General features: G+C 44.5%; 2 protein-coding genes across 5 annotated transcripts in view; one reads left to right on the top strand and one right to left on the bottom strand.

Annotated features, from left to right (window-relative positions):
• The window catches only part of LOC115168998 (tensin-2), a 54,273-nt gene continuing 29,966 nt past the window's right edge, over nt 1-24,307 (bottom strand). For 3 of the 4 annotated variants that reach the window (XM_029724590.1, XM_029724592.1, XM_029724593.1), the window contains exons 8-28: nt 22,311-22,361; nt 22,078-22,200; nt 21,683-21,747; nt 21,353-21,436; nt 21,118-21,230; nt 20,681-20,741; nt 20,451-20,526; nt 20,162-20,291; nt 19,675-19,740; nt 19,415-19,531; nt 15,368-16,936; nt 15,069-15,231; nt 11,993-13,041; nt 11,762-11,893; nt 11,540-11,632; nt 11,122-11,199; nt 10,718-10,798; nt 3,245-3,413; nt 3,009-3,077; nt 2,554-2,583; nt 1-1,838 (exon numbers count right to left, since the gene is read on the bottom strand). In XM_029724590.1, coding sequence (XP_029580450.1) covers nt 1,697-1,838; nt 2,554-2,583; nt 3,009-3,077; nt 3,245-3,413; nt 10,718-10,798; nt 11,122-11,199; nt 11,540-11,632; nt 11,762-11,893; nt 11,993-13,041; nt 15,069-15,231; nt 15,368-16,936; nt 19,415-19,531; nt 19,675-19,740; nt 20,162-20,291; nt 20,451-20,526; nt 20,681-20,741; nt 21,118-21,230; nt 21,353-21,436; nt 21,683-21,747; nt 22,078-22,200; nt 22,311-22,361 — 4,461 coding nt within the window. In that variant the 3' untranslated portion in view covers nt 1-1,696. The remainder of the gene's footprint in view (nt 1,839-2,553; nt 2,584-3,008; nt 3,078-3,244; nt 3,414-10,717; nt 10,799-11,121; nt 11,200-11,539; nt 11,633-11,761; nt 11,894-11,992; nt 13,042-15,068; nt 15,232-15,367; nt 16,937-19,414; nt 19,532-19,674; nt 19,741-20,161; nt 20,292-20,450; nt 20,527-20,680; nt 20,742-21,117; nt 21,231-21,352; nt 21,437-21,682; nt 21,748-22,077; nt 22,201-22,310; nt 22,362-24,307) is intronic. The other variant, XM_029724591.1, reaches the window with a different exon arrangement.
• Nucleotides 4,087-6,899, top strand: LOC115168999 (dihydropteridine reductase). The gene is made up of 7 exons (XM_029724594.1): nt 4,087-4,296; nt 4,888-4,980; nt 5,153-5,249; nt 5,362-5,502; nt 5,608-5,716; nt 5,809-5,892; nt 6,341-6,899. The coding sequence occupies exons 1-7, from the start codon at nt 4,204-4,206 to the stop codon at nt 6,438-6,440; spliced, it is 717 nt and encodes a 238-aa protein (XP_029580454.1). The 5' UTR covers nt 4,087-4,203; the 3' UTR covers nt 6,441-6,899.

Below are 24,307 nucleotides of genomic sequence, written 5' to 3' on the forward strand. Positions count from 1 at the left end.
TTTGGTACCACAATTTTAACATTTTTTTTTTTATTATATTCTTCATTTGTGCATACAAAGCTTTCTTAAAAAATAGCATATAACAGATTTTCTTACAAATGTTTCCTTTTGTCCTCCCTTTCCTAGCTGCATGTGAGAAAATATATTACTACATATAAAGACCAATAAGAAAACAGACCACAATATATTACCGCTGTCATACAAAGTAGTGTCTTTCTATTTCTTACAAAAACAATGCAAAACACTAAGAATACAAATACATGAAGCTTAAAAATATGAACGATTAAATCTTAATACAGGAGTGCTCTGTCTTTGGTTAAGTACATAGGACCTTAGACAACGGTCTGCTTTGTGTGTTAACTTTGTACATAAAGTCATACAGGTAAAAATATATGTGGGAGTTACATTGATATTGTGACTTATTCTTGTCTTGTTTTTAATGTTTGAATACATTTCTCAATGTTATACTGTATAATAAGGACTAGTATTTGCCCCATAGTCTAGATAATTGACCCACAAAAAAATTGTGGAATAGAACAAAATGACTATTTGCAGCAATATTATTGTGTATTGCTCTTAACAGAAAAAGCCATAGGTATAAATACAATACATTAGAGACGGCATTGGTGCGGCACACCATTATTCCTTGGTTACTACAAACTTTTCTTTCTAGAGTACAATTCATACAAACAAAACATAACAATACCTCATAATCTCTATTACTGACCATATCTGTGCCCTAGCCTCTACACACACTGATACCCTAACCACATACACTCTCTCCCTTGCACATTACAAATAGACGTTTCTCACATTCACTTTTACTTTCTACTGTAGCCTACTGAAGGACTACATCTTCAACATTTTGTTTGACTTATACTGGGGAGAGTGGCAGGGTTGAGGCAAGTTTTATCTGTAATTAAGTGTAGTCTTTGGTAGGCCTGTGGGTGGACTAGGCTGCTTATTGCATATCTGAAACCTTAAATGACTAGCAAGTGACGACAAGGCTTTGGTAACTTTAAGGCAATATGAAATTAAAGGCCCAGTGCCGTCAAAAACTAGGTTTCCTGTGTTTTATATGTATTTCCACACTGAGGTTGGAATAATACTGTGAAAATGATAAATGCCATTTTAGTTTAAGAGCTGTTTGAAAGGACCGCCTGAAATATCCGCCTGTTATGGTGGGATCGAGTTTTGGCCTGCCTGGTGACATCACAAGGCGATACATTTGTTAATAGACAAATAAGAGAGTTCCAAACCTCTCTGCCAATAACAGCTAGTTTTTCAGTTTACGCTTAGACCACTCATAGACAGCTCTAGCAAAATTGTTGCTTGAGAAATTGCTCTTTGCTGAGAAAGATTTTTTTTTAACCATTTTAAGTGAAAACAATTACAATAAGGTACTTAATTGTTACCCAGAAATGATTTGATATTGAGATAAAAATGGCTGCATTGGACCTTTAAGACATTTTTAGACATTAGACATTTAAACAACTAATACATTTTGACTATAATTCAAAATGGCAGTCATGTTTAAAATGTTGAGCCTTTTGGTTCCAAAACTCAGTCTTTGAGAAGAGGCCACCGCCAATGGTGCTTTGTGGGTCTGTAAAGCATTTGTTTCTGAAGCCTCCTCTTTGGGAGTTGTAACACTGTTGGCAGTGTAACACCAGTGACGGGTCTTTGGCTTGGTTCTCTACCTGCGCTGCGGCCCTAACATCACCTTGTTGATGAAGTTGACAATGGCAGAGGCTGGCTGCTCCGGGTCGAGCTCAGCAAACAGATGACACACGTTTTCTGCCATGCTGCCTGGCTTCTTGGCTACAAACCCAAACACCCTATTGAACAGAAGGAGGAGGGGGAGAGAGGAAATAGATATTAGAGGGTTAGAAATACACACCTAAGGCTAGATTCGAACCTGACTGCAAAAGATCGGCATTATAACGCAATTGACATTTAAAGACAAGGTTTCTTGCGTTTGCGGAAACTGCATTCTTGGTAAACGCTGCATATGTCGGCTCAATCGGAAATTACCTTTAAATATAAATTGCGCTATATTGCAATTATTCTGCGTTCCGGATTGAATCAAGCCCCTATTTAGACATATTGATGCCCATTCTTACTGGTTTAATACTATGACTGAGACTTCTGTGATTAAAGGCTCAATTCAATCAGATCCGTTTTGGCGAGCTTACAGTACATTATGTTCCGCTACTCGGATTCAGTGAAGTGAAGTAGCGGTCAGGATGGTGGATCAGGCTATGATAATATCTCCTAAGCTAATATACGATAAAAATAAATAATAATCGAACTACACAAATGTACATAAAGCCTATGAACTGGCATAAAACAGAAGCTGTGAGCATGAATATTTGTGAACATGAATTCGTGACCGTGATCAACAGATCCTGTATTTACTGGGATGATGGCAAAGAAACAAAAGCAATATGATGCCATGCAGGTAATCAAAGGTCATGTCACACCAATCAATACACATACAAACACATCACACTCCCAAACAAACATATGCACAAACACACATAGAGCACTTACTTAGATGTTGTTCTGTCTGAGTTAGTCCACCTGAAGCAAAGAGAAAGACAGACCGGACTCAAGACCCACACTGACAGACAGAGCTCTCAAACAAGCACAGGCATGGGTACAGGTGCAGTCACAGCCACGGCCTGCATTGCCCAGGCATAAACACATCACATTCTGTCTCCCACACACACACACACTCAGAAGCACATATTTCAAGCTCACACACACAGATCCATGCGCAGGTTTACAGCAAAGGATGAATGAAATATGGTGATGACAGAATGGAAATGCCTACATTTTTTCTCTTGTTTAGATGGTTAGCTGAGATGGTTTATAAACAGTGTGGTCGAGGTGTATTAGATCGCATAAGGGCACAGTCTTCAAGTAATTCATGTTATACGTCATGGTTGACTGACATTTAAATTGTTTGTGAATGGTTCGTGTTAGTGTGCTACTCTAGTGCCCACCTCCTGTCCTGGGGGTCGATACTGCTGAAAGTCACACTGTTGACTGGGTAGTGTCTCCTGAAGAACACCCTATAGATAGACAGACAGAAAGACCATTTAGTGTGACCATTGATATCACTATCATATGTACTAATCTACCACAATACATCCATACAACCTTTCTTCCTGTTTTCTTTCCTAAGAAAACTTATGTGGGTGACATTTAGACCATATGATTTTGTCAGTGGTAATGTTACCTGCGCTGGCTGTCAGTCAGTGTGATGCCCTGTGAAGACACTTTAAAGTGGACCACTGTGGCCGCTGGCTGGGGGTTTCGTGCCAGTGTGGCTCCGGTTGCCTTGGAGATGGCCTGTGGTCCAGTCAGTGACTCAGTCTCCACAGAATTCAGGTAGAGCACGTTGCAGGCTGGACGGGAGAGGGGTGGGACAGGAAAAAGTCAGAACAATCAGGAAGGGAACTGTGAGAGAATGATTTAGTTTCAAATTCGACATTTGTATTTATTTAACCTTCATTTAACTAGGCAAGTTTTTCAAATTCGACATCAATAGCAGCTAATGCATTATGCATCACATAGGAATTATATCAGCTCACATCACAGTGATGAATTAATTCCAGTGTGTTTTGTTCTATTTTTTTGTACGGTATCAGAACAGTTAAGTTCAACACGGAAAGTTAGTACTGTGACGTCCCAACCATTGAGGTATTGTCCCAACTCCCCCTGCTGGGCAAACGAGCTCACAATCTTTTAGTGATTGGTCAGATTTCAATTTGGAGAATTTCTATTGGTCCTCCGGGCTCTGGGGCGGTATTTGGTTAGTAACTAGTTCCGGGTGAACTGATCATTGGTGGAAGGGTTGTCACTAGTTACCACAGCCAGAAAGTAAAAAAAAAAAAAGCCTATACTCGTAAACATTCATGATAAAACAAACAAAAAAAACTGTCTTAACTTAAGGTTACGCATCATGTTAGCAGTGTGTTTAGGGTTAAGACTAAGGCCAGATTTTAAGAAGATAAATGGTAGAAATAGGAGGGGTTTAGCCATAATTATGACTTTGTGGCTGCGATAACTAGTGACGACCAGAGAGCAAAGTCTGAACGGAGGAGTTTATAGTCTAGTTCTAGAACCTACAACAGCCCCTTCTGTCCGCGGACAGACTACTGGACATTAGTTAACGTACCAGACAAAGCTATAGGTATGGCGGCGGGAGAGGCACGAAAAGTAATTATCTACGGCGGGAAAGGAGCACTTGGAGCCACTTGTGTTCAATACTTCAAGTCTAAAAACTGGGTGAGAATTGACAGACAGACAAACTGTTGTTCTTCTTTGTAAAGCTACAATGAACGATATTAGCTTCAACAACGTCAGGTATATGAACAGTATAGAAATATAACTGATGCCGACTGTCAGACTTATAGTGTTGTTATTATGGTAGCTCTTGTAAGGTGTATTCACTAGGAACAAACGGAACCAAACAAAAGCAAACGGAACGGAATTTGTCTAATTGAAACGCTCGTTTTCGTTGCCAAACGTTTTGCAACGGCTTGCTACTTTGTGTGCACTAATGATACACCCCTAAAACGAGAGTTTCTATTGGACAAATCCAGGTAAGTCGCTCCCCGTTTTGTTCTGTTTGCTTTCGTTTAAGAAACGTTTTGAAACAAAATCGGCGGAATTAATACACCCCAGGTTTAAGGTGTAACGTTGGTGCCAGTAGGAGTAGAATTAGGAACTGTCTTAACTGGCCAGGTACCCCTCGCTAAAGAGCTCTCTAACCTCAAGGATCTTTTAACCGAACTAAGGTTAAATATATAGAATATGAGGAGCTGAAGCCACACTCAAATTGCAGCCCTGCCTACAGTACTGTGTGTGTTTCTCCAGTGGGTGGCGTGTATTGACATCAATGCCAATGAGGAGGCAAGCGCCAACATCCTAGTCAAACCAACCGACTCCTTTACTGACCAGGCAGAACAGGTGAGACCCTCCCCGCTCCTCCTCTCCTTGTCTTGTCTCTTTCCCTCAGCTATTTCCTTCAATACCACAGAGGGAAGGGAAGGAGATAAGGGAAGAAGAGGACAATAAGCCAGACTCTGTTATATGCTGTATGTATGCCCATGTTGATCATGGAGTGTGTGTGTGTTGCCAGGTGACAGCGGATGTGTTGTCGTTGCTAGGCGACCAGAAGGTGGATGCCATCCTGTGTGTGGCGGGAGGATGGGCCGGAGGCAGCGCCAAGGCTAAAGGTCAGGGCTCGACACAGACAGACACACACACACAACCACTGATCTCTCTTTCCCTCTCTTCAGCCCTGTATAAGACAATGATCGTGTGTGTGTGTGTGGTGTGTGTGTGTAGCTCTCTATAAGAGCAGTGATCTGATGTGGAAGCAGAGTGTGTGGACGTCAACCATTTCCAGTCACCTAGCAACCAGACACCTGAGAGAAGGGGGGCTGCTCACACTGTCTGGAGCCCAGGCTGCCCTGACCGGAACCCCAGGTACACACACACACACTGTGCCTGGCTTTTATGATTGGCATCCATTAAGAATGTGAGCAGTAGATTCCATATATTGTTCTCTCCCTCCTCTGCATGTGTGTGAAGGTATGTTGGGTTATGGTATGGCGAAGGCAGCGGTCCACCAGCTATGTCAGTCTCTAGCGGGAACCAACAGTGGCCTCCCTCCACAAGCTGCTGCTGTCACTATACTACCGTAAGACAGACAGACAGACACACACACACACACACCCACGAACGGGCACACATTCACACCAGTCTGTAATCATCTTTTTCACTCTCTGACAGCATTACCTTGGATACGCCTATGAACAGGAAGTGCATGCCTGACGCTGATGTCACTTCCTGGACACCACTGGAATATGTGGCAGAGTGAGTGTGCGACAGTGCTGTCCATACACACCACACAAAATCTAATATAATGATGTAATATACAGTATTTAGCTATGCCGGCTTACATTTCCATATGGGTGGTCTCAGCCGGAATCGAACCCAAAACCCTGATGCTGCAAGAGCCATGCTGTAACAGTTTCTCTATCCTGGTGGAGGACACCTAGCACTACACACCTGATTACACTAATCAATTTATCATCAAACCTTTGAATAGTGGAATCAGATGTGTGCAGTGCTAGGGCAAAAACTAAAATGTGCACCCCATTGGATCCCTGGCATCAGGATTAAGAAGCACTGCTTTAACACAGTACTGTGATATAATAACGTGTTGTGATTCAGTGCTGTCTGATGTGATGTTTTAGAATGTTATACTGTATGGTGTTCAACCGTGCTGTGATCTATGGAATGTTCAATTGTGTTGTTCCAGAATGTTCTACGGCTGGTCGACAGGAGAGAACCGACCGGCCTCTGGAACTCTGCTGCAGCTGGTGACATCACAGGGCCAGACACAGGCCACACCGATGTAGAGGCGCACGCACGTGTATGTGCACCCTCTTCCGCAATCATCTGCTCACTGTCCTCACCACAACACTACTTAATGCTGGGTGCGTTCAAGCGGATTCATTTTGTCTAGTCAGTCACCGCCTTTCAAAGTGTGCTGCATTATGGGGATAAAAATAGTTCGACATGTGCCTACATATCGATTGCATGAACTTTACAAATGTAAAAAAATAATAATAATTGAATAAAATAATTGTGCTTCATTTGTGCTTCTAATTCAGCATTGCTTGCTGTTTAGGGTTTTAGGCAGGGTTTCTGTATAACCACTTTGTGACATCTACTGATGTAAAAAGGGCTTTATAAATTTGAGTTAAGCAATCATTAGTGTTTTTGGTTGACCCACGTGAACGTGACTGAAACAGGAACCACCTTTGCCATGATTCTAAAGCTACAGGGAATAAAAACAAGTGATATTTAAGATCTAACAAATTAATTGTACACATGTTATGTTTTCAGTTTGATATGAGGGTACATAAAAGTATATTTCAACATCTTGTAAAGAAAAACTTTTAACAATAGCAGCTATGTTGACACTGCCATATTGATCTGAGCCTTGCTGCTGGAAAACCCCCCACAGTGTCCCAACTTTTGACTGTCGCAGATGCATCTCCCCCGCCTTCACTCACCGACTAAATCTACTGTGGGCTTTGTTAGCGTTACTGCTCAAACACACCCTATGTGTGTGTGTGTCAGTGACGTGCAGTCAGGGTAGACGGTGCTTACTCTGTAATGACAATCTAATCAAAATAGCTGTTATGAAAGTCAAATTGAAAATACAATGTTTTTTCAAGTATTTTTTTAGTTATCTAATATTTGTTTTTGCAAAAAAAAAAATTCTCACAAATCCTAAAATGTACTAAAACTGCATCAAAACCTCGAGTTGCCAGGGTGTGCATCACGATCGTCGTATGCAGTGCCTTCCTTCCCGTTAACTGAAATGCACTCCAGTAACTGTTGATGGACGTTTCAGGCATAGGGCTTTGCTGCCTTCTCCATGATGCTAGCTTCATTCATTTAATTGAGCGGATTTCATAGTTTGCACATTCGTATTGCCTTAAAAAAATGGATTAACAGTGCTTATTTGGGGCGTCTACATAGTTTGGTGCTGGCATCCTCTGAGTGTCAGCTAACGTCAACGAAGCTAACTAGCTAGCAAAAACAATAACCTGACAAAATGGATATTATGCACCGCAAACAATTTTCCATTCATCCGGAAGGATAGACGAATGGATTTAATTTACAAGTGGAGGTAGGCTTAAAAGCATTTTCATTAGCAATTGGCAGGTCACTGCTGAATAGGGTGACCATATTTTAGTTTTCATAAAAGAGGACAGTGGGAGCGGGAGGCAGACGGACACAGTGGGCGGTATATACAAATGCGTTCGCAACTATGTTATTGAACTTTAATACATAAAGTAATACATCCTTTCCATTCAGCCCTCAACAATAAAATAATAAAAATAGTTTAGCTTTTAACACCTTTCTTTTCATGGCCATAGGTTAAAATATATATTTTTAAATCTATTTCAGTCAAAAATAATGTCAGTCCTCCTGATGCTCTCTGGTATACTTTCCCGAAGAACGAATCTTTCCCAACAGTCCTTGATTACCAATCAAGTAGGCATGAACGTCTTTGCAAGACATGTTTTTAAAGTTGTATTGTGTCCACAGAAGCCCCTTCAGTGACTCAACAGACAAGTGATTCCTTTCCTTTGTCCACTGGCTTTGCATCAGTGAAAAAACGCTACATTTGCATTGTGAGAAGGAATAGCAAAGAAACTGCAATCTTCAGTAGCTCTGAATGAAAATCTATGCTTTTGGACCTTTCAAAATATTTGGTCCACTTCTTGTGTGCTTGCAGATTACTGAACTCTCCATCACTGTTACACCTTTCTGTGAATTTCTTCAGGTTGGTGACCTGATCAAAGCACTTTGCATCATCAATTGGTACCCTCTTTTCTCCCAGGTGTTTTATACAGGCTTCTATGTAATTCCAGTCAGGTGTCTCACTCAGATCCATCCACATGAAAGAGAACTCCTCCATGGGTGCTATCCATTTCTCCAGATACTCCAGGCATGAACTGTACAGACCCTGTACTTGAGCACTTAAATGGTCACAATTCTTACCAAGTCCATCCTTGTGCATTTGTGCCAATAGTCCCTTAACTGTAAGGGACATGAAGTTATTGGTCTTGCGTTCAAGAAGCATGGTGTGGACTTTGTTCAAAAGGTTCTTCACTTCCACAATTGAATTACTCTCCCTTTCCATCTCCTGAATGTGTGAATGAAACACACACAAGAGTGAGTGTGTAACCGATGCGAAATGGCTAGTTAGTTAGCGGTGGTGCGCGCTAATAGCATTTCAATCAGTGACGTCACTCGCTCTGAGACTTGAAGTAGGGTTTCCCCTTCACGTGGCTCTTGTGGCGCGATGGGTAACGATGCTTCGGTGGGTGTCAGTTGTTGATGTGTGCAAGGGTCCCTGGTTCGAGCCCGGGTTGGGGCGAAGAGAGGGACGGAACCTACACTGTTACAAGTGCATGTGCCAGAGGTATATTTCACTGAACTCATCTTCAAAAAACGTCTTTATCAAGGAGGGTGTTTTTTCCTGTGACAAAAAGAATGCTTTCAAGGCTGGAAACATCTGTAGCAGCCTCTCAATACCTGGGAATAATGACAGCCATCGCGTCTTGCTGTGAGAAAGGAGACTTCTGTATTCAACATCAACAAATTCACAGTACTCCTTCAGATTATCTGTGCGCACAGTGTAGATGTGAAAGTATTGACATCTTTTGAAGATGATGTTCTCAATATCGACATCTAGTGTGTCTGCCCCGTAATGAACACAATTGTTCAAGACGTGTGCTGGGCAGCCCACACCGATTAAAGACTAGTTCTTCAATGACTTCTTTAAGTTTGCGAAAACATTCTTTCCTTCTTCATCACGTCGGATTCCCCCGAACATTGTATTGCAGTTGTCACCTGTAAATGCAATACATTTGGAAAACATCCCATTATTTTCCAGTGTTTCTTTGATGTATTGCGCGATCGTATCAGCTGTCTCATTTGGAGTGTTTTTAACTTCGACTACTTTACTTTGCACACCACCATTCTTCCAATCAAAATACTGAATAAGCAGAGGGAATATTTTCACAGCACCGTGATTGCTCCCTTCAGTAGAAACACCACAGTAAGGTATGTCTTCTAGTGCTTTCTGAGCTATGTCGACAGAATGTGGTGCTTTCACAGCGTTAACAATTGCTTCGGTCTTAGTACGAAAATTTTCGCGCAGTTTCGGAATCAGGGAAAGCCTTTTTTAACAAGGCAGACGTGCAGTCCATTGATCTGTAGCTATTGTGATGCTTCGTGTTGTGGAATGCAAAAACTCCCTCCGCAGCAGTAACAGCATCTTCTGTTTTACCTGCTCTCACAAAATAGTCAGTTAATTTACCTGACGAACTCTCTCCTTTGGCTGCAATTTTGTGTTTTGCGGAGCTTATGTGGGCTTCTAGGTCGCTAGCACCTTTATTTGACACTGACACGTACGTGCCAGCTTTGCAGGTCATGCATTCTGCTTCACACGGATCCCGACCAAGACGAAAACACGGGAATTTTCTCTGTAAATCGTCTGTGAATTTACATTTGCGTTTGGGCATTTTTACGCTGTTCTGGAGCCATGTGCCACTGTTGACAAGCAAGCTGCTGCTCTGTCTCTTGGCTGTTGCCATGGTGAGGGTAATGATTGAGATACAGTTTGACCAATGTTTGCGTAGGCCTACATGACCCACCAATGGTGGCGTGTGAGAAGGCGGGACCTAAAAAGAAAGGTCAAAGCAATGCAAAACCCCCAAAACAATGAATGGCGACTGTAGAAAGCAAAAGCAGAATCCCGGACATTTTGGGCGATTTAGAAATCCCGGCCGGACGCAATTTTTTTAGGTCCAAAAAGAGGACATGTCCAGGAAAAAGAGGACGTATGGTCACCCTACTGTTGAATGAATATGAGAAAAACGGGTATATTATACAAATGTATAAAACGTGACTTTCTTCTTCCATCATTATCAGTTGCATGGACTACAACATATTTTATGCCCTATATACTGTGTAAAATAAGATGTATTACATTATAAATCACCATGGTGTTCATATATGTCACACACAACAGGGTATCTCACCAACAACAGCAGGAATGCAGCCTTTTGTAATTGAACATTGTGATAACTGACTAGGCTAGGGAACTCACCTGCACCCTGTTTCAGCAGGTCTGCAGCAGTGCTCATGTTACTGGCAGTCGACTGCAGCGCCTGCATTTCTCCAATGGGATCTGCAACACAGGGATGTACAAATTAGATAAAGGTATTTGAATCAGTATCCATACTCTGTCTCCATCTGGAGGAAATTGCTGGAAATATTTCAACCTCGCCAGAAGGTTATAATTCTAGGCATTATGTGTCAGTGAAAAGTGCTACAAACATAACATGTCTATGTACTATTATTACACAAATTGTCTAGGGATTAGATTGTGAGAGGGTACTTAGCATCAATGGTTATAAAACAGCTTATGTTTACTTCGGTGGGGACTGGTTCCCATTAAAATGACTCTAGCCGGCTAGCTAATAATAGCCCATAATGTGAGTGACTACAGACCTTTTTCTGGGATCCGTAGGGAACAGGGTAGGGAAATGGGGGTGATGGAGTGCTGGTACACCAATGCAGACAAACTCCCTGTGGAACACAGACATTTAGGGCTCTATTCAATCTATATTGCTGAATTGTTACCGATTGCACGATAGAAATGTAAAGGTAATTTTTGATTGAGCCGACATATGCAGCGTTTACTGTGAATGCAGTGTCCGCTAACGCGGGAACATTGCCTTTAAATTTCAATCTCGCTGTAATGCTGAACTTCCGTGATACGGACTGAATAGAGCCCTTAGACTAAATGATCCATTGGGAACAACAACTATGGAACATAATGACTGAATGCCTAAATAGCTGAATACTGAAAAAACTAAAACAATATAGCCCAAAACTGAGAGTATACTATTCTTATTGAACATCTCACCAAAATGGGGCTCATTCTGACACCCTTTGATCTTCACTCCACGGGGGCCCGTCTCAATCAGGAAGTGTCGCACCAGCTGCTCTAATGGATTGGCTACCATGTGTGTGTTAGGGAGAGAACATGAAGAGCACTATTAGCTAGCCGAAATTGAAGTGCTTTGTGTCGAGGAAATGTAGGGTGTTGAGATGAAGGCAAAAGGCTCGGGCAGTTGTTGAGTCATACCTTTGCTGCTGTGGTTGTTGACGTTAGCGGGCGGGATGGCCACCTTCAGTGCCAGGCCATAGGCACCCTGGAAGGAGTTGCTGTCCCGGATAAGAAACGCCCCTGGTTCTCTCTCCTTCAGCGCAGCTATGGCTACAGGAAAACAGAAAATAGACATAAAAAAGTTTCATGCATTTTGCATAACAGTCAAACAGCTTTCTTTATGACGAGTTAAAAAGTAACTTAAGTTACCTTGGTCCCTGGAGATGCCAGGCTTGTACCAGAAGCGTGAGCTGTCCTGGACAAACTTAACACTGACTCTGCCTGCCATATCTCCTTCCAGAGATAGAATTCCTTCTCCTTGGCCTGCAGGGGGTGCCATCTCCCCCACCGTTGGAGAGAAGGTGACATGGTGCTGTGAGAGGGAGGGCCTCAGGGTACCCACCCCGCCGTTAGGTGATCCTGGCTGGGCAGACTGCCGCCGTTTCTCTGGGAGTGGGGGCTGGGGGATGGTGACAGCACTGTAGCCCGAGTATGGCACATGGGGGGCAGATTGGGCACAGCAGCCGGTGGCAGAGGTGGGGAAGGTGGGGGTGTCATGCCCCTCAGGGGCTGAAGAGTGCCCACTGGCACTGCCCTCCATGCCAGGGTAATGCTGCAGGGGTCCTGGGGGCTCAGTGCCCAGCATCAGCCTCCGGCCCAGGGTGGCGAAGCCAGGCACAGGAGGTTCTGAGGAGGGGGAGCCCTCCAGACTGCTGATGGGAGGCTGGGGGGAGGAAGGGGCCGAAGTGGAGATGGATTTAGGGACCTCTGGGGTCAGCTCCCTGGGTGGACATGCTCCATTCAGCTGGCCCTGAGCTGGGCAGGGTCCCGTTGTGCCAGGTGCAGAGTTGGGGTTGGGTGGCTGGTGCTGGGCAAGAAGAGGCAGTGCAGCAGTCTCTGTAGGAAGGGTGGTCTCTGGATCAGGTGGGCTAACTTTCTCAGGGGGGGTCTGAGTGGGTGATACGGGGAGGCAGTGGTTGCTGGGTTGGCTGGTTGTAGGTGAGAGTGTGGTACAGTGGTTCTGGGGCTGGTTGGGTGAGGGTGGATGTGTCGGTGTGGTGCAGTGGCTGTTGAGTTGGGTGGGGGAAGGTGTGGGTGTCACGGATGAAGACTGTGAGGGGTCAGGGATGTGTTGCTGGTTGAGCTGAGACACTTGAGCAGCAGTACTATCGGGCCTATCCTGAGACTGGGCAGATTCAAAGTCACTGTTGACTATGTCAGTTGATCGAACTTCATCCTCTTGTACACCTAGACTGGGCCTGAAAAAATAGTAAGTCATTTTAAGAGAGATATGCAATATATTCTTACATGACATTTTGAATTGTTTATTTAAGGAAATTGTCTGGTACTTCTGTATACTAAACTCAGCAGAAAAAGAATGGTCCCTTTTTCAGGACCCTGTCTTTCAAAGATAATTTGTATACATCCAAATAACTTCACAGATCTTCATTGTAAAGGGTTTAAACACTGTTTCCCATGCTCAATGAACCATAAACAATTAATGAACATACACCTGTGGAACCTTCGTTAAGACACTAACAGCTTACAGACGGTAGGCAATTAAGGTCACAGTTATGAAAACCTAGGACACTAAAGAGGCCTTTCTACTGACTCTGAAAAACACCAAAAGTAAGATGCCCAGGGCCCCTGCTCATCTGTGTGAATGTGCCTTAGGCATGCTGGAAGGAGGCATGAGGACTGCAGATGTAGCCAGGGCAATAAATTGCAATATCTGTACTGTGAGACTTCTAAGACAGCGCTACAGGGAGACAGGACGGACAGCTGATTGTTCTCGCAGTGGCAGACCATGTTTAACAACACCTGCACAGGATCGGTACATCTGAACATCACCCCTGCGGGACAGGTACAGGATGGAAACAACAACTGCCCGAGTTACACCAGGAACGCACAATCCCTCCATCAGTGCTCAGACTGTCCACAATACGCTGAGAGAAGCAGGACTGAGTGCTTGTAGGCCTGTTGTAAGGCAGGTCCTCACCAGACATCACCGGCAACAACGTCACCTATGGGCACAAACCCACTGTCGCTGGACCAGACAGGACTGGCAAAAAGTGCTCTTCACTGATGAGTCACAGTTTTGTCTCACCAGGGGTGATGGTCGGATTCGCGTTTATCGTCGAAGGAATGAGCGTTACACCGAGGCCTGTACTCTGGAGCGGGATCGATTTGGAGGTGGAGGGTCCGTCATGGTCTGAGGCGGTGTGTTACAGCATCATCGAACTGAGCTTGTTGTTATTGCAGGTGATCTCAACGCTGTGCTTTACAGGGAAGACATCCTCTTCCCTCATGTGGCACCCTTCCTGCAGGCTCATCCTGACATGACAATTCCACCAGCCATACTGCTCGTTCTGTTCGTGATTTCCTGGAAGACAGGAATGTCAGTGTTCTGCCATGGCCAGCAGAGAGCACGGATCTCAATCCCATTGAGCACGTCTGGGACCTGTTGGATTGGAGGGTGAGGGCTAGGGCGATTTCCCCCCAGAAATGTCCGGGAACTTGCAGGTGCCTTGGTGGAAGAGTGGGGTAACATCTCACAGCAAGAACTGGCAAATCTGGTGCAGTCCATGAGGAGGAGATGCACTGCCGTACTTAATGCAGCTGGTGGCCACACCAGATACTGACTGTTGCTTTTGATTTTGATCCCCCTTTGTTTAGGGACACATTATTCCATTTCTGTTAGTCACATGTCTGTGGAACTTGTTCAGTTTATGTCTCAGTTGTTGAATCTTATGTTCATACAAATATTTACACACGTTAAGTTTGCTGTAAATAAACACAGTTGACAGTGAGAGGACGTTTCTTTTTTTGCTGAGTTCATTTAACCAGTAGTTCTGAAAGTAGCGCTTATAAGCCAAAAGTGGTCCCCGAAAATTGCTACTACGTCACATATGTGCAGATATGTGCACCACCTCATTGCTCACTCTTCTGTGTGTGCATCTTGCTAGCTGTCACTCAAATGGCGAGGGGCTGAAGCTCATTGGCTAGAACTCAAATTGCTAGGGGGCTGGCCCACGTGGGGGAAAATGTAGGGAAAATGGGGCAGCAGAGCTTTGACAAAAACAGTTGCTTTCAAATTAGGGATTTCGTGGCTAATTGAGGTAAGACAGTAATTATAGATTATGCATGTATGAACTGCACATTGACACATCCAGCCCAAAGTGGGAAGTAAAAAAAATACTTAGTAGTTGCCAAAGTTCTGAAGCATGTCTTCAATCGACACACACGACTGATATGTGACATGCAGATGTTAAAAAAAAGATAATACCTTTCTTGTGTGCGCAGAGGGCTGCTGGTATGAACAGGAGTGGGTGGCCCAGAGCGGTCAGAAGGCGTGGAAGACGGGACATGGGCATCTCGATGCATCCTCTTGAAGGAACCCTGGGAGATGTGGTCTCTCCAACCCACATTCTCACTCATCCCCCTTCCATCTTATGGAAGACAGAGAAAAGAGGGAATTATTTTATGTGACACCGAACTGACAATTGACAAATTATTTCCTACATTGGTTTAAATGTAATTTCATGAAATGATTTTATAAAATGTTGTCAGTCGAGGTTGTCTCACCTGTCTGGCTGTTGGAGAGGTACTGCTGAGGGTGGGCTCCAGGGTGGTGGTCTGCTGGCCCTGTGGTGTGGCTGCAGGGGCCTGACAGGGTGGAGGGAGGGGGCAGAGGGGAGGTAGACTCAGACTGGTAGCCTGAGGCATAGCCCCTGCTTTCAGAGGGGGAAGGCTGGGCGGGGGAGCAGGGGTAGGCCTGGTGGGGGGTCTGGTAGCCACTGCTGCTGCTGCTGTACTTCAGATCCAGGTGGGAGTGGGCGTGGGAGCGAGATGGCTCTGGGTACGCAGGGTGGCCTGACGGCAGGGGGTCAAAAGTGAAGGCAGGGAGCTCGTGTCCCTGGGGCCCATAGGAAGACACTGTGGCCCTCCTGTGCCAATAGTCTGCCTCTCTCTCCCTCTCCCATTGGAGCTCTGCCTCCCTGTCCCAATGCAGTGACATCTCCCTGCCTCTTCTCAGTCCCACTGCCTCCCTCTCCCAGTGCATCTCTACCCCTCTGGGCAGCTCAGACTCCCTCCCCCTCCTCAGCCCTGCTTCACGATGCTGCAGCTCTGCCTCTCTGTCCCAGTGGAAGCTCTCTCCACGCTCCAGCCGCAGGCCGCGGAAGGCTGAGTCCTCCCTCCTAATGAGGCAGTCCCGGCAGGGGCAGCCAGGGGGCGGCAGACCGTCCAGCAGCAGCATGTCGTGGTAGGGGCCGGAGGACTTGGTGTGGTGAGGGTGGTGATGGGTGTGTGAGGGAGGGTGATGGTACGGACCATAGTCATCACTTCTACAGAGCAGGCGCCCGGGAGGAAGGGTGTGTGGGTGGGAGTGGGGGTGAGGGGTCAGCTCCTGGGATGGATAGGGGCACAGAGAGGGGTGATGAGAGGGTCCCTCAGAGCAGGAGCGGTGCAGGTAGTGTGGCGGGCCCTGCTGGCGGTCCCACACCAGGTCAGGGGGAGGCAGGGCCTGATGAGGGTGAGGGTGGGGACTGTAGTGCTGGCACAGGTCCATGTGTGAGGGGACGGTGGCAGGGTTAGCTGAGGGCGGTGCCCCAGGATGTCCATTGGTGCCCGGGGCTCTGTCCAGGCAGTAGCTGTTGGGCATGAGGTGGAGTTGGTCACAACCGGGCTCGGCACAGTGCTGGGAGCGGTAGCCCACCCGGCAGGAACAGGAGCGGCCCAGCCTCAGGGTACCTGTACGCTCAGAGGGAGAGGACGAGTCCCCGTCATCCAGAATGGCAGTCTCCCTCTCCCTGTCCCGGTCGTCCCGCTCCCCCTCGATGCCTCCCAGCAGGCGCTCCAGCTCCTCCTTCTCCTGCCGAGTGGGGGGCGGGGGCCTTCTGGGCTCTTCTGGACGCTCTGGGTGGGCTGTAGAGTGGGAAGAGTGGCCGGAGTGGCTAGTGTGGCCGGAGAGGCCGGAGTGATTGAGAGAGTCAGAGCTAGGGGAGAGGAGCTGGTTCTGACTCGGCCTCTCCTCACTGGTGCCTGCTGGACTCCCATTGGTGGAGGTCAGGGAGCCTGAACCTGGGCCTGAACGACGTTTCTTTATCTGGGCGTACAGACTGCCATCCACTGGACCCCTGGTGTGGGCTATGTCTGAGAGAGAGTAGAGATTTAACATTCTGTACCTTCAGAGTACAGTATCGACAGTATAGCCATAAAGTAATTGCCCATTGTTTCCATATTTCTATGAAATATGACCTATAATTATTTACAATATGAGTGAAATAGTTTTATTTCCAAATTGTTTAAATTAAGTATCTTAAAGATCAGCTGTGTTGGAATGGTGGGTGTACCCCAACAACAAAATGGTGTGTCCATATCCCAGTCATAAAAAATATTCACACAAGTAGCCGCTGATTGGCCAGCTCATTCTCTAGACCACTGATTGGCCAACTCATCCTCCTCAGGGAGATGGCATCATGTTCTATGAGGAAATAGCAAGCATTTTTTAAACGGTCTCTTCCATTATATTATACAGATACTCCATTGGCCGCTCTAACAATAAAAATAAATGTCTTAAAAAATGGAAGGCAGTCAGGAGGAGGCAATGTTAAGTTGGCACCATTCTTGCCAATGAGAGGGTAGATACATGTGTGACCAACCACAACAGTCCTTGCTATCCGGGATCCTTGGTATGTCCCTACCCCCCATTGAAGTTGACGTTTAAAATGGTTAAGGTACCAGTTAAGGTTAGGGTTTAGGGATTGGGACGTCCCAAGGATCCATTAACAAGCACAACTCTGATATAAAGTATTTTTTTTAATTAATGTTGTCACGTGCCCTACTTATATCAGTACACTCATAACTACCTAAGCATTACAAAAGTTATATTCAATCAAATAAACCTCACGTAGCAAATAAGCCATTAATAACCTGTCTGGGCTAGGGGGCAGTATTTTCACGGCCGGATGAAAAACGTACCCAATTTAAACAGGTTACTACTCTGGCCGAGAAACTAGAATATGCATATTATTAGTATATGTGGATAGAAAACACTGAAGTTTCTAAAACTGTTTGAATGGTGTCTGTGAGTATAACAGAACTCATATGGCAGGCAGAAACCTGAGAAAAATTCAAGCAGGAAGTGGAAAGTCTGAGAATTGTAGTTCTTCTTTTGATTCTCTATCGAAGCTACAGTGTCTGTGGGGTGACGTTGCACTTCCTAAGGCTTCCATTGGCTGTCTAAAGCCTTCAGAAAGTGGTTTGAGCATTTTCCTGTCACTGGGCAGGGTATAGGAGCTCAGTTACTGAGTGGTCTGCCTGGCAACAAAGGGATTGGATATGCGCGTCACGCGAGCACGCCGTTCCTTCTTTTTCTTCTTGAATGAATATGCTATTGTCCGGTTGGAATATTATCGCAATTCTACGTTAAAAATACCATAAAGATTGATTTAAACAGCGTTTGACATGCTTCTAAGTACGGTAATGGAACATTTTGACTTTTCGTCTCTCGTTCCGCGCTCGCGCGTTATGCCTTTGGATAAGTGATCTGTACGCACGAACAAAACGGAGGTATTTGTACATAAATATGGATTATTTGGAACATGAAATTTTGTTTTTGTTCCAAGTAGCAGTCCTGGGAGTGCATTCTGACGAAGATCAGCAAAGGTAAGAGCATATTTCTAATACTAATTCTGAGCTTAGGTTGCCCCGAACTTGGCGGGTGTCTGAATAGCTCGCCGTGATGGCTGAGCTATGTACTCAGAATATTGAAAAATGTGCTTTCTCCGTAAAGCTAGTTTAAAATCTGACACAGCGGTTGCATCCAGGGGTAGTCCATCTATAATTCTTTAAATAATTGTTATGTATTTTGTCAACGTTTATGATGAGTATTTTTGTAAATTGATGTGCACATTCACCAGATGTTTTGGTAAGAATACATTTTCTGAACATCACGCGCCAATGTAAAATTCTGTTTTTGGATATAAATATGAACTTTATCTAACAAAACATACAACAAAACATACATGTATTATAACAAAACGTCCTAGGAGTGTCATCTGATGAAGATCGTCAAAGGTTAGTGCTTCATTTAGCTGTGTTTTGGGTTTTATTGACACATGTCCTTGCTTGGAAAATGGCTGTGTGATTATTTTTGTCTATGTACTCTCCTAACATAATCTAATGTTTTGATTTTGCTGTAAAGCCTTTTTGAAATCGGACAATGTGGTTACATCAAGGAGAAGTGTATTTTTAAAATGGTGTAAAATAGTTGTATGTTTGAGAAAGTTGAATTATGACATTTTGTTGTTTTTGAATTTGCCGCTAGCGTCCCACCTAGCCCATAGAAGTTAAGTCATTTTTTGACCAAATTTGACACTCATTGACCTTTCGCTCGGTGTGCAAAAAAAATTGGTGGTGAAAGACAGATTTTGGGCCTAGTTATCCCTCTCTGGCTTGAGATCCAAGTTTGAGGCAGGGTTTTTGAAGTGTATAGGACGAGTCAACAACATTATTTGGATATGAGTTAATCAAATATTAACTTTTAAAAGTGACATTTTCACTGGGCAGTTACTTTTAGCTGTATGATTGAGATAGAGCCCACCAGAAATTCAGGGAGGCTTTCTGTACCTTCTAGACTGTCCTGGTAGCGCTGGTTGAAATTTTCATAGGAGTCCCAGCGCACCACTGGGTCAGCTGTGTTGTAGTCCACTGTGACAGCAGGGTCATTCCTCTGGTACTCTCGCCCTGAGGGGATAGTGCACATGATTAGACATATGACTAAGCACAAGCACACTAATACAAACTGCTATTGTGTTCACCGGTACTGTTACATTGTAAATTCTCCTGAAATGATAGAGCTGAAGACGAGACACATAGTAAGAACAAACCTTTGATCTTCTCTGGTCCAGAGGAAAATACAAACTCTACAGTTGCGTCCGAGGGAAATCGTTCATCTGAGAAAAGAAATTACCACATCTATCGGGTGCGTTTTAATGTTTTCCTTTAGAGTGGCTTGGTTGGTTCAATTGGGCTAATTACTTCCACATAATCCCCTGGTGCTTTTACAATACAGGACACAACTTTTCAGCTGGAAGTAATTTAACAGAAAGTAAAAACGGGGGAATTAGGAAATTAGTGTGTTCACAAAAAAGTATACAATTAAGTAATTAACCCTGAGGGATTCATTTTGACACATCGGTTCTATATAGTAATTTCCACTTCTCTTAACCACCACAATGAACCAACAATTTTTATTGTTCCACACTAGCTTAACTGTTACTGCCAAGAAGGCCTTGTATTGATAATAAACCCTTTCCATACATGTCTCAAGAAGAGCCTTTCCCTGCCCTCTCCCCAGACCCTCCCCCTCCATACCAGTACAGGCCTCATCCAGCTCCCCCTTGCCGAACCACAGCTGTGCCCCGTGGATGGTGCAGGTGTGGAACTGCAGTCTGAACACTGTGTCCCTCTCTGCACTCTGGGCCCGTCTGTGGTAACACTTCACCTGCAAGGGGAGACAGAGATGTGGGAAGGGAGCAGAACAACCGATGAGATGGACGAGTGGAGAATCAACCTACTTTCTGAACAGACATTAGCAAGGCAGTGACTTAACTTGAGAAACAGTGGAATAATCTGTCAGACTGTCTGTCTGACTCAGACTTACCATGATGTCTCCCTTCAGCAGCAATGCAGGCTCAATGGTCACACACAGTCTTCGGCCCCCGGAACCCTGCAAGTCACTGTGGACAACACACAACATATGAATACAAACAGATAGGCGCACACAGACAAGGAAAAGTAAAGGCACGTCCTGTCCAGTATGTTAGAGCTATGGCTTTTCTGTCAGCTGTGTTGGTTAATAATACTGTAGGACATAAAGTGATGCAGACTCACTATATCCCTGAGGTGTAGACCAGCTGCATGGACTGGTAGATCTTCAGGAAGGGAAAGTAACCTGGGCAACGATAAAGAGAGGCGGTGTTCAGCGTTACACAGTGGACTGTGCTAACTGTCTCTCCCCCTGTCCTTTGTCATACGATTAAAGATAAACAGGCCAGTGTGTGGGTGGAGGGTGAACTTGACCATGTGAAAACACTGCTGTCATTCACAGGGCCATATCTCAGAGCCTTGTGCAGAGACATGCACTCATAGACACGCACACACTTACACGCACGCACACACACCACACGCACGCACACACACCACAGGTTTTCAGTCTGTAAACATAGACTGAAAACCGACTCAGCTCCCTGAGGTAGGGGAATGAGTGGTCTTATCTGAGGATGTCAGTCAGGGTGAACAAATGCGTAGTGCCACTAGCATGGCCTCACCTCCTTCGCCCTGGAAGTTAGGGAGTGTGGGGATGAGGACCTGGTGGAGGAACAGTGGGTTGCTGTTCATCTTGATCGCCCCAGAGAGGAGCCCCCCAAAGTAGTAGATATACCTGAGAGAGGGGGGGGGGGGGGGGGGGGTTAGTAAGCCTACATCACTTAAGACAACAAATAAAAAGATGGGGCTTGCTTGTTGGTTAGCGATACAGACAATATGTCTGTAGATAGTCCTTACCTGTTTTGGGACGGTTGGAGGGAGGACGAGACTTTATCCTCACAGAACTTCCTCATGGCCAGTGTGCTAAGGGCCTGGTCTGCCCTGCTCAAACACAGAAACACAGAATTAAACCGACACAATGCACAAGAAGAATACATACTTCATAGAGAGAATTATACAACATTTACATAACATTCCCATTATGGGCTTAAGACCAGGGTCTCTAAGAGCCAGAAGTACATGAATGCAGCAGGCTTGAGCCAAAGAACAAACCAGTTTCCATTACTACAGCCTTAAACCATGCTCAGCATGGAAACTGTGGCTTTGGATGCAGGACAGGAAACTTACCCTGCAGAGATCTTGCTGTAGTGCATGTAGGCTGCAATAATCACTCCTGTCTTGCCCTTGTTGCCCTGGAAGAGGAAGATCCGTGCCATCAGGACATAAAGTACCAACTGTTTTTAGCCTAAGGCTTGAGGCATTAAACTGATTAGGTACGGACGTCACTACCCTTTATAAGAACATTCTGACCACCAACTTCACAGCGATTTCAACACTTCACAATGAAAAGATACAAATATGAGATTACATATTGCCCTTAAATATATCAAAGAGCTTCTGTAAATTGAATGCAAGTCATCTGGGTAAACCCAGCATTCTGGTTTTTTTGTGTTTTCTTTAAAAGCCCCTAAAACAACAAAACAGCCGTTTAAAACCCAGTCAAAAGCAGGCCGAACCCTGACCTTGCAGTGCAAGACTACCACATGCTGAGGGTCGGAGGTCAGCCAGGTCTCCATGGCCTTACACATGGCACAGATCTTGTCCAGGGGAGGGGCATGGAGGTCAGGCCAGCCGAAGTCATGGACCTGGATGTCATGGGAAAATAGTGAGGAAGATGGAAAAAGTATGTTAATATAATAAGTCACAGAAAGTGGAACTGATACAGAATTGATACAGAAAATAAAAAAATGTACACCTTTGGATTCATTCGGGTGATGTCATGGCGTCGTTCAGAGAGATTGAAGAGCTGAAAGCAAAATTCATATTCGAGATGAATGATGTGTGTACTCAAGCTACACATATAAAAGCACATATTAGTATTTAGTATTTTATTAAGATCCCCATTAGCTGCTGCCAAGGCATCCGCTACTCTTCATGGGGTCCAAACAGGAACAAAACAACACATCACAACAAAACAATAGTCTACAACATAAATAAAACAATACATCACACAAGACATTGTGCACTATACAAGTTTACACTGCTCCACCATTACACATCCACAATATAAAATGTACAATATTACAACAATTCAATATTAAAATTTGTGTGTGTGTGTGTGTGTTTGTGTGTCTCTTCATAGGCTGTGTTGTGCCGTGAGGTGTTGTTTTATCTGTTTTATTTATCTGAATTTACTGCTAGCTTGAGTTACCTGATGTATTCATGGCTCTATGTAGCACTGTGTGTTTCTCAGCCTCAGTTCTGGACTGTGAAGAGAACCCTGTTGGCATGTCTTGTGGGGTATGTATGGGTGTCTGAGCTGTGTTAGCTGTTTGAACAGACAGTTCGGTGCTTTCAATACGTCAATACCTCTCACGAAGACAAGAAGTGATGCAGTCAATCTCTCCTCTACTTTGAGCCAGGAGAGATTGACATGCATGTTCACGATATTAGCCCCCCGTGTACATTTAAGGGCCAGCTGTGCTGCTCTGTTCTGGGCCAACTGTAATTAGCCTATGTCCTTCTTTACAGCACTTGACCATATAACTGGGCAGTAGTCCAGGTAGGATAAAACTAGGGCCTGTAGGACTTGTTTGGTTGATTGTGATGCCAAGAAAGCAAAGCAGCGCTTTATCACTGACAAACCTCTCCCCATTTTAGCAACCGTTGCATCAATATGTTTTGACCATGTCATTTTACAGTATAGGGTTAAACCAAGCAGTTTAGTCTCCTCAACGTGTCAATTGCCACATTTTTAATAACAGTATTTAGATGAGGTTTACGGTTTAACGAGTGATTTGTCCCAAATACAATGCTTTTAGTTTTTGATATATTTAGGACTAACTTATTACCAGCCACTTGTTCTAAAACTGACTGCAGCTCTTTGTTAAGGGTTGCAGTGATTTCACTTGCTGTGGTAGCTGATGTGTATAATGTTGAGTCATCAGCATGCATACAGTTGACACACAGGCTTTACTCAAGGCTAGAAAACAGTAAAGGACCAAGACAGCTGCCTTGAGGTATACCACACTCTACCTGGTTTACGTTAGAAAGGATTCCATTAAATAAAACCCTCTGTGTTCTATTAGACTGGTCCAAGATATGGCAGAGGATGTAAAGCCATAACACATGTATTTTCAGCATCAGATTATGATTGATAATGTCAAAAGCTGCACTGAAGTCGAACAAAACAGCTCCCACAATCTTCTTATTATCAATTTCTTTCCACCAATCATCAGTCATTTATGTCAGTGCTGTACATGTTGAGTGCCCTTCCCTATAAGCATGCTGGAAGTCTGTTGTTAATTTGTTTACTGTGAAATAGCATTGTATCTGGTCAAACACCATTTTTTCCGAAAGTTCACTAAGAGTCGGTAGCAGGCTGATTGGTCGGCTGTTTGATTCAGTAAAGGGTGCTTTGCTATTCTTGGGTAGTGGAATGACTTTTGCTTCCCTCCAGGCCTGAGAGCACACAATTTCCTGTAGACTTAGATTGAAGAGATTGCAAATAGGAGTGGAGATATAGTTCGCTACTATCCTCAGTCATTTTCCATCCTCGTCAGTACCAGGTGGTTTGTCATTATTGATAGACAGCAATAATTTTTTTACCTTTTCCACACTCACTACAGAATTCAAAATTACATTGCTTGTCTTTCATTATTTGGTCAGTTATGCTTGGATATGAATGTTCAGAGTTTTTTGTTGGCATGTCATGCTTAAGTGTTCTAATCTTGCCAATTAAAAAGTAATTAA

This window comes from Salmo trutta, chromosome 30 (assembly GCF_901001165.1).
Source record: "Salmo trutta chromosome 30, fSalTru1.1, whole genome shotgun sequence".
Taxonomy (NCBI): domain Eukaryota; kingdom Metazoa; phylum Chordata; class Actinopteri; order Salmoniformes; family Salmonidae; genus Salmo; species Salmo trutta.

Bases quoted from the DNA above. Each gene is read 5' to 3' on its own strand.
- LOC115168999 (XM_029724594.1), top strand. From the start codon at position 4,204: ATGGCGGCGGGAGAGGCACGAAAAGTAATTATCTACGGCGGGAAAGGA. The intron at 5,250-5,361 runs GTCAGGGCTCGA...GTGTGTGTGTAG, and splicing joins AGGCAGCGCCAAGGCTAAAG to CTCTCTATAAGAGCAGTGAT. The intron at 5,893-6,340 runs GTGAGTGTGCGA...GTGTTGTTCCAG, and splicing joins CCACTGGAATATGTGGCAGA to AATGTTCTACGGCTGGTCGA.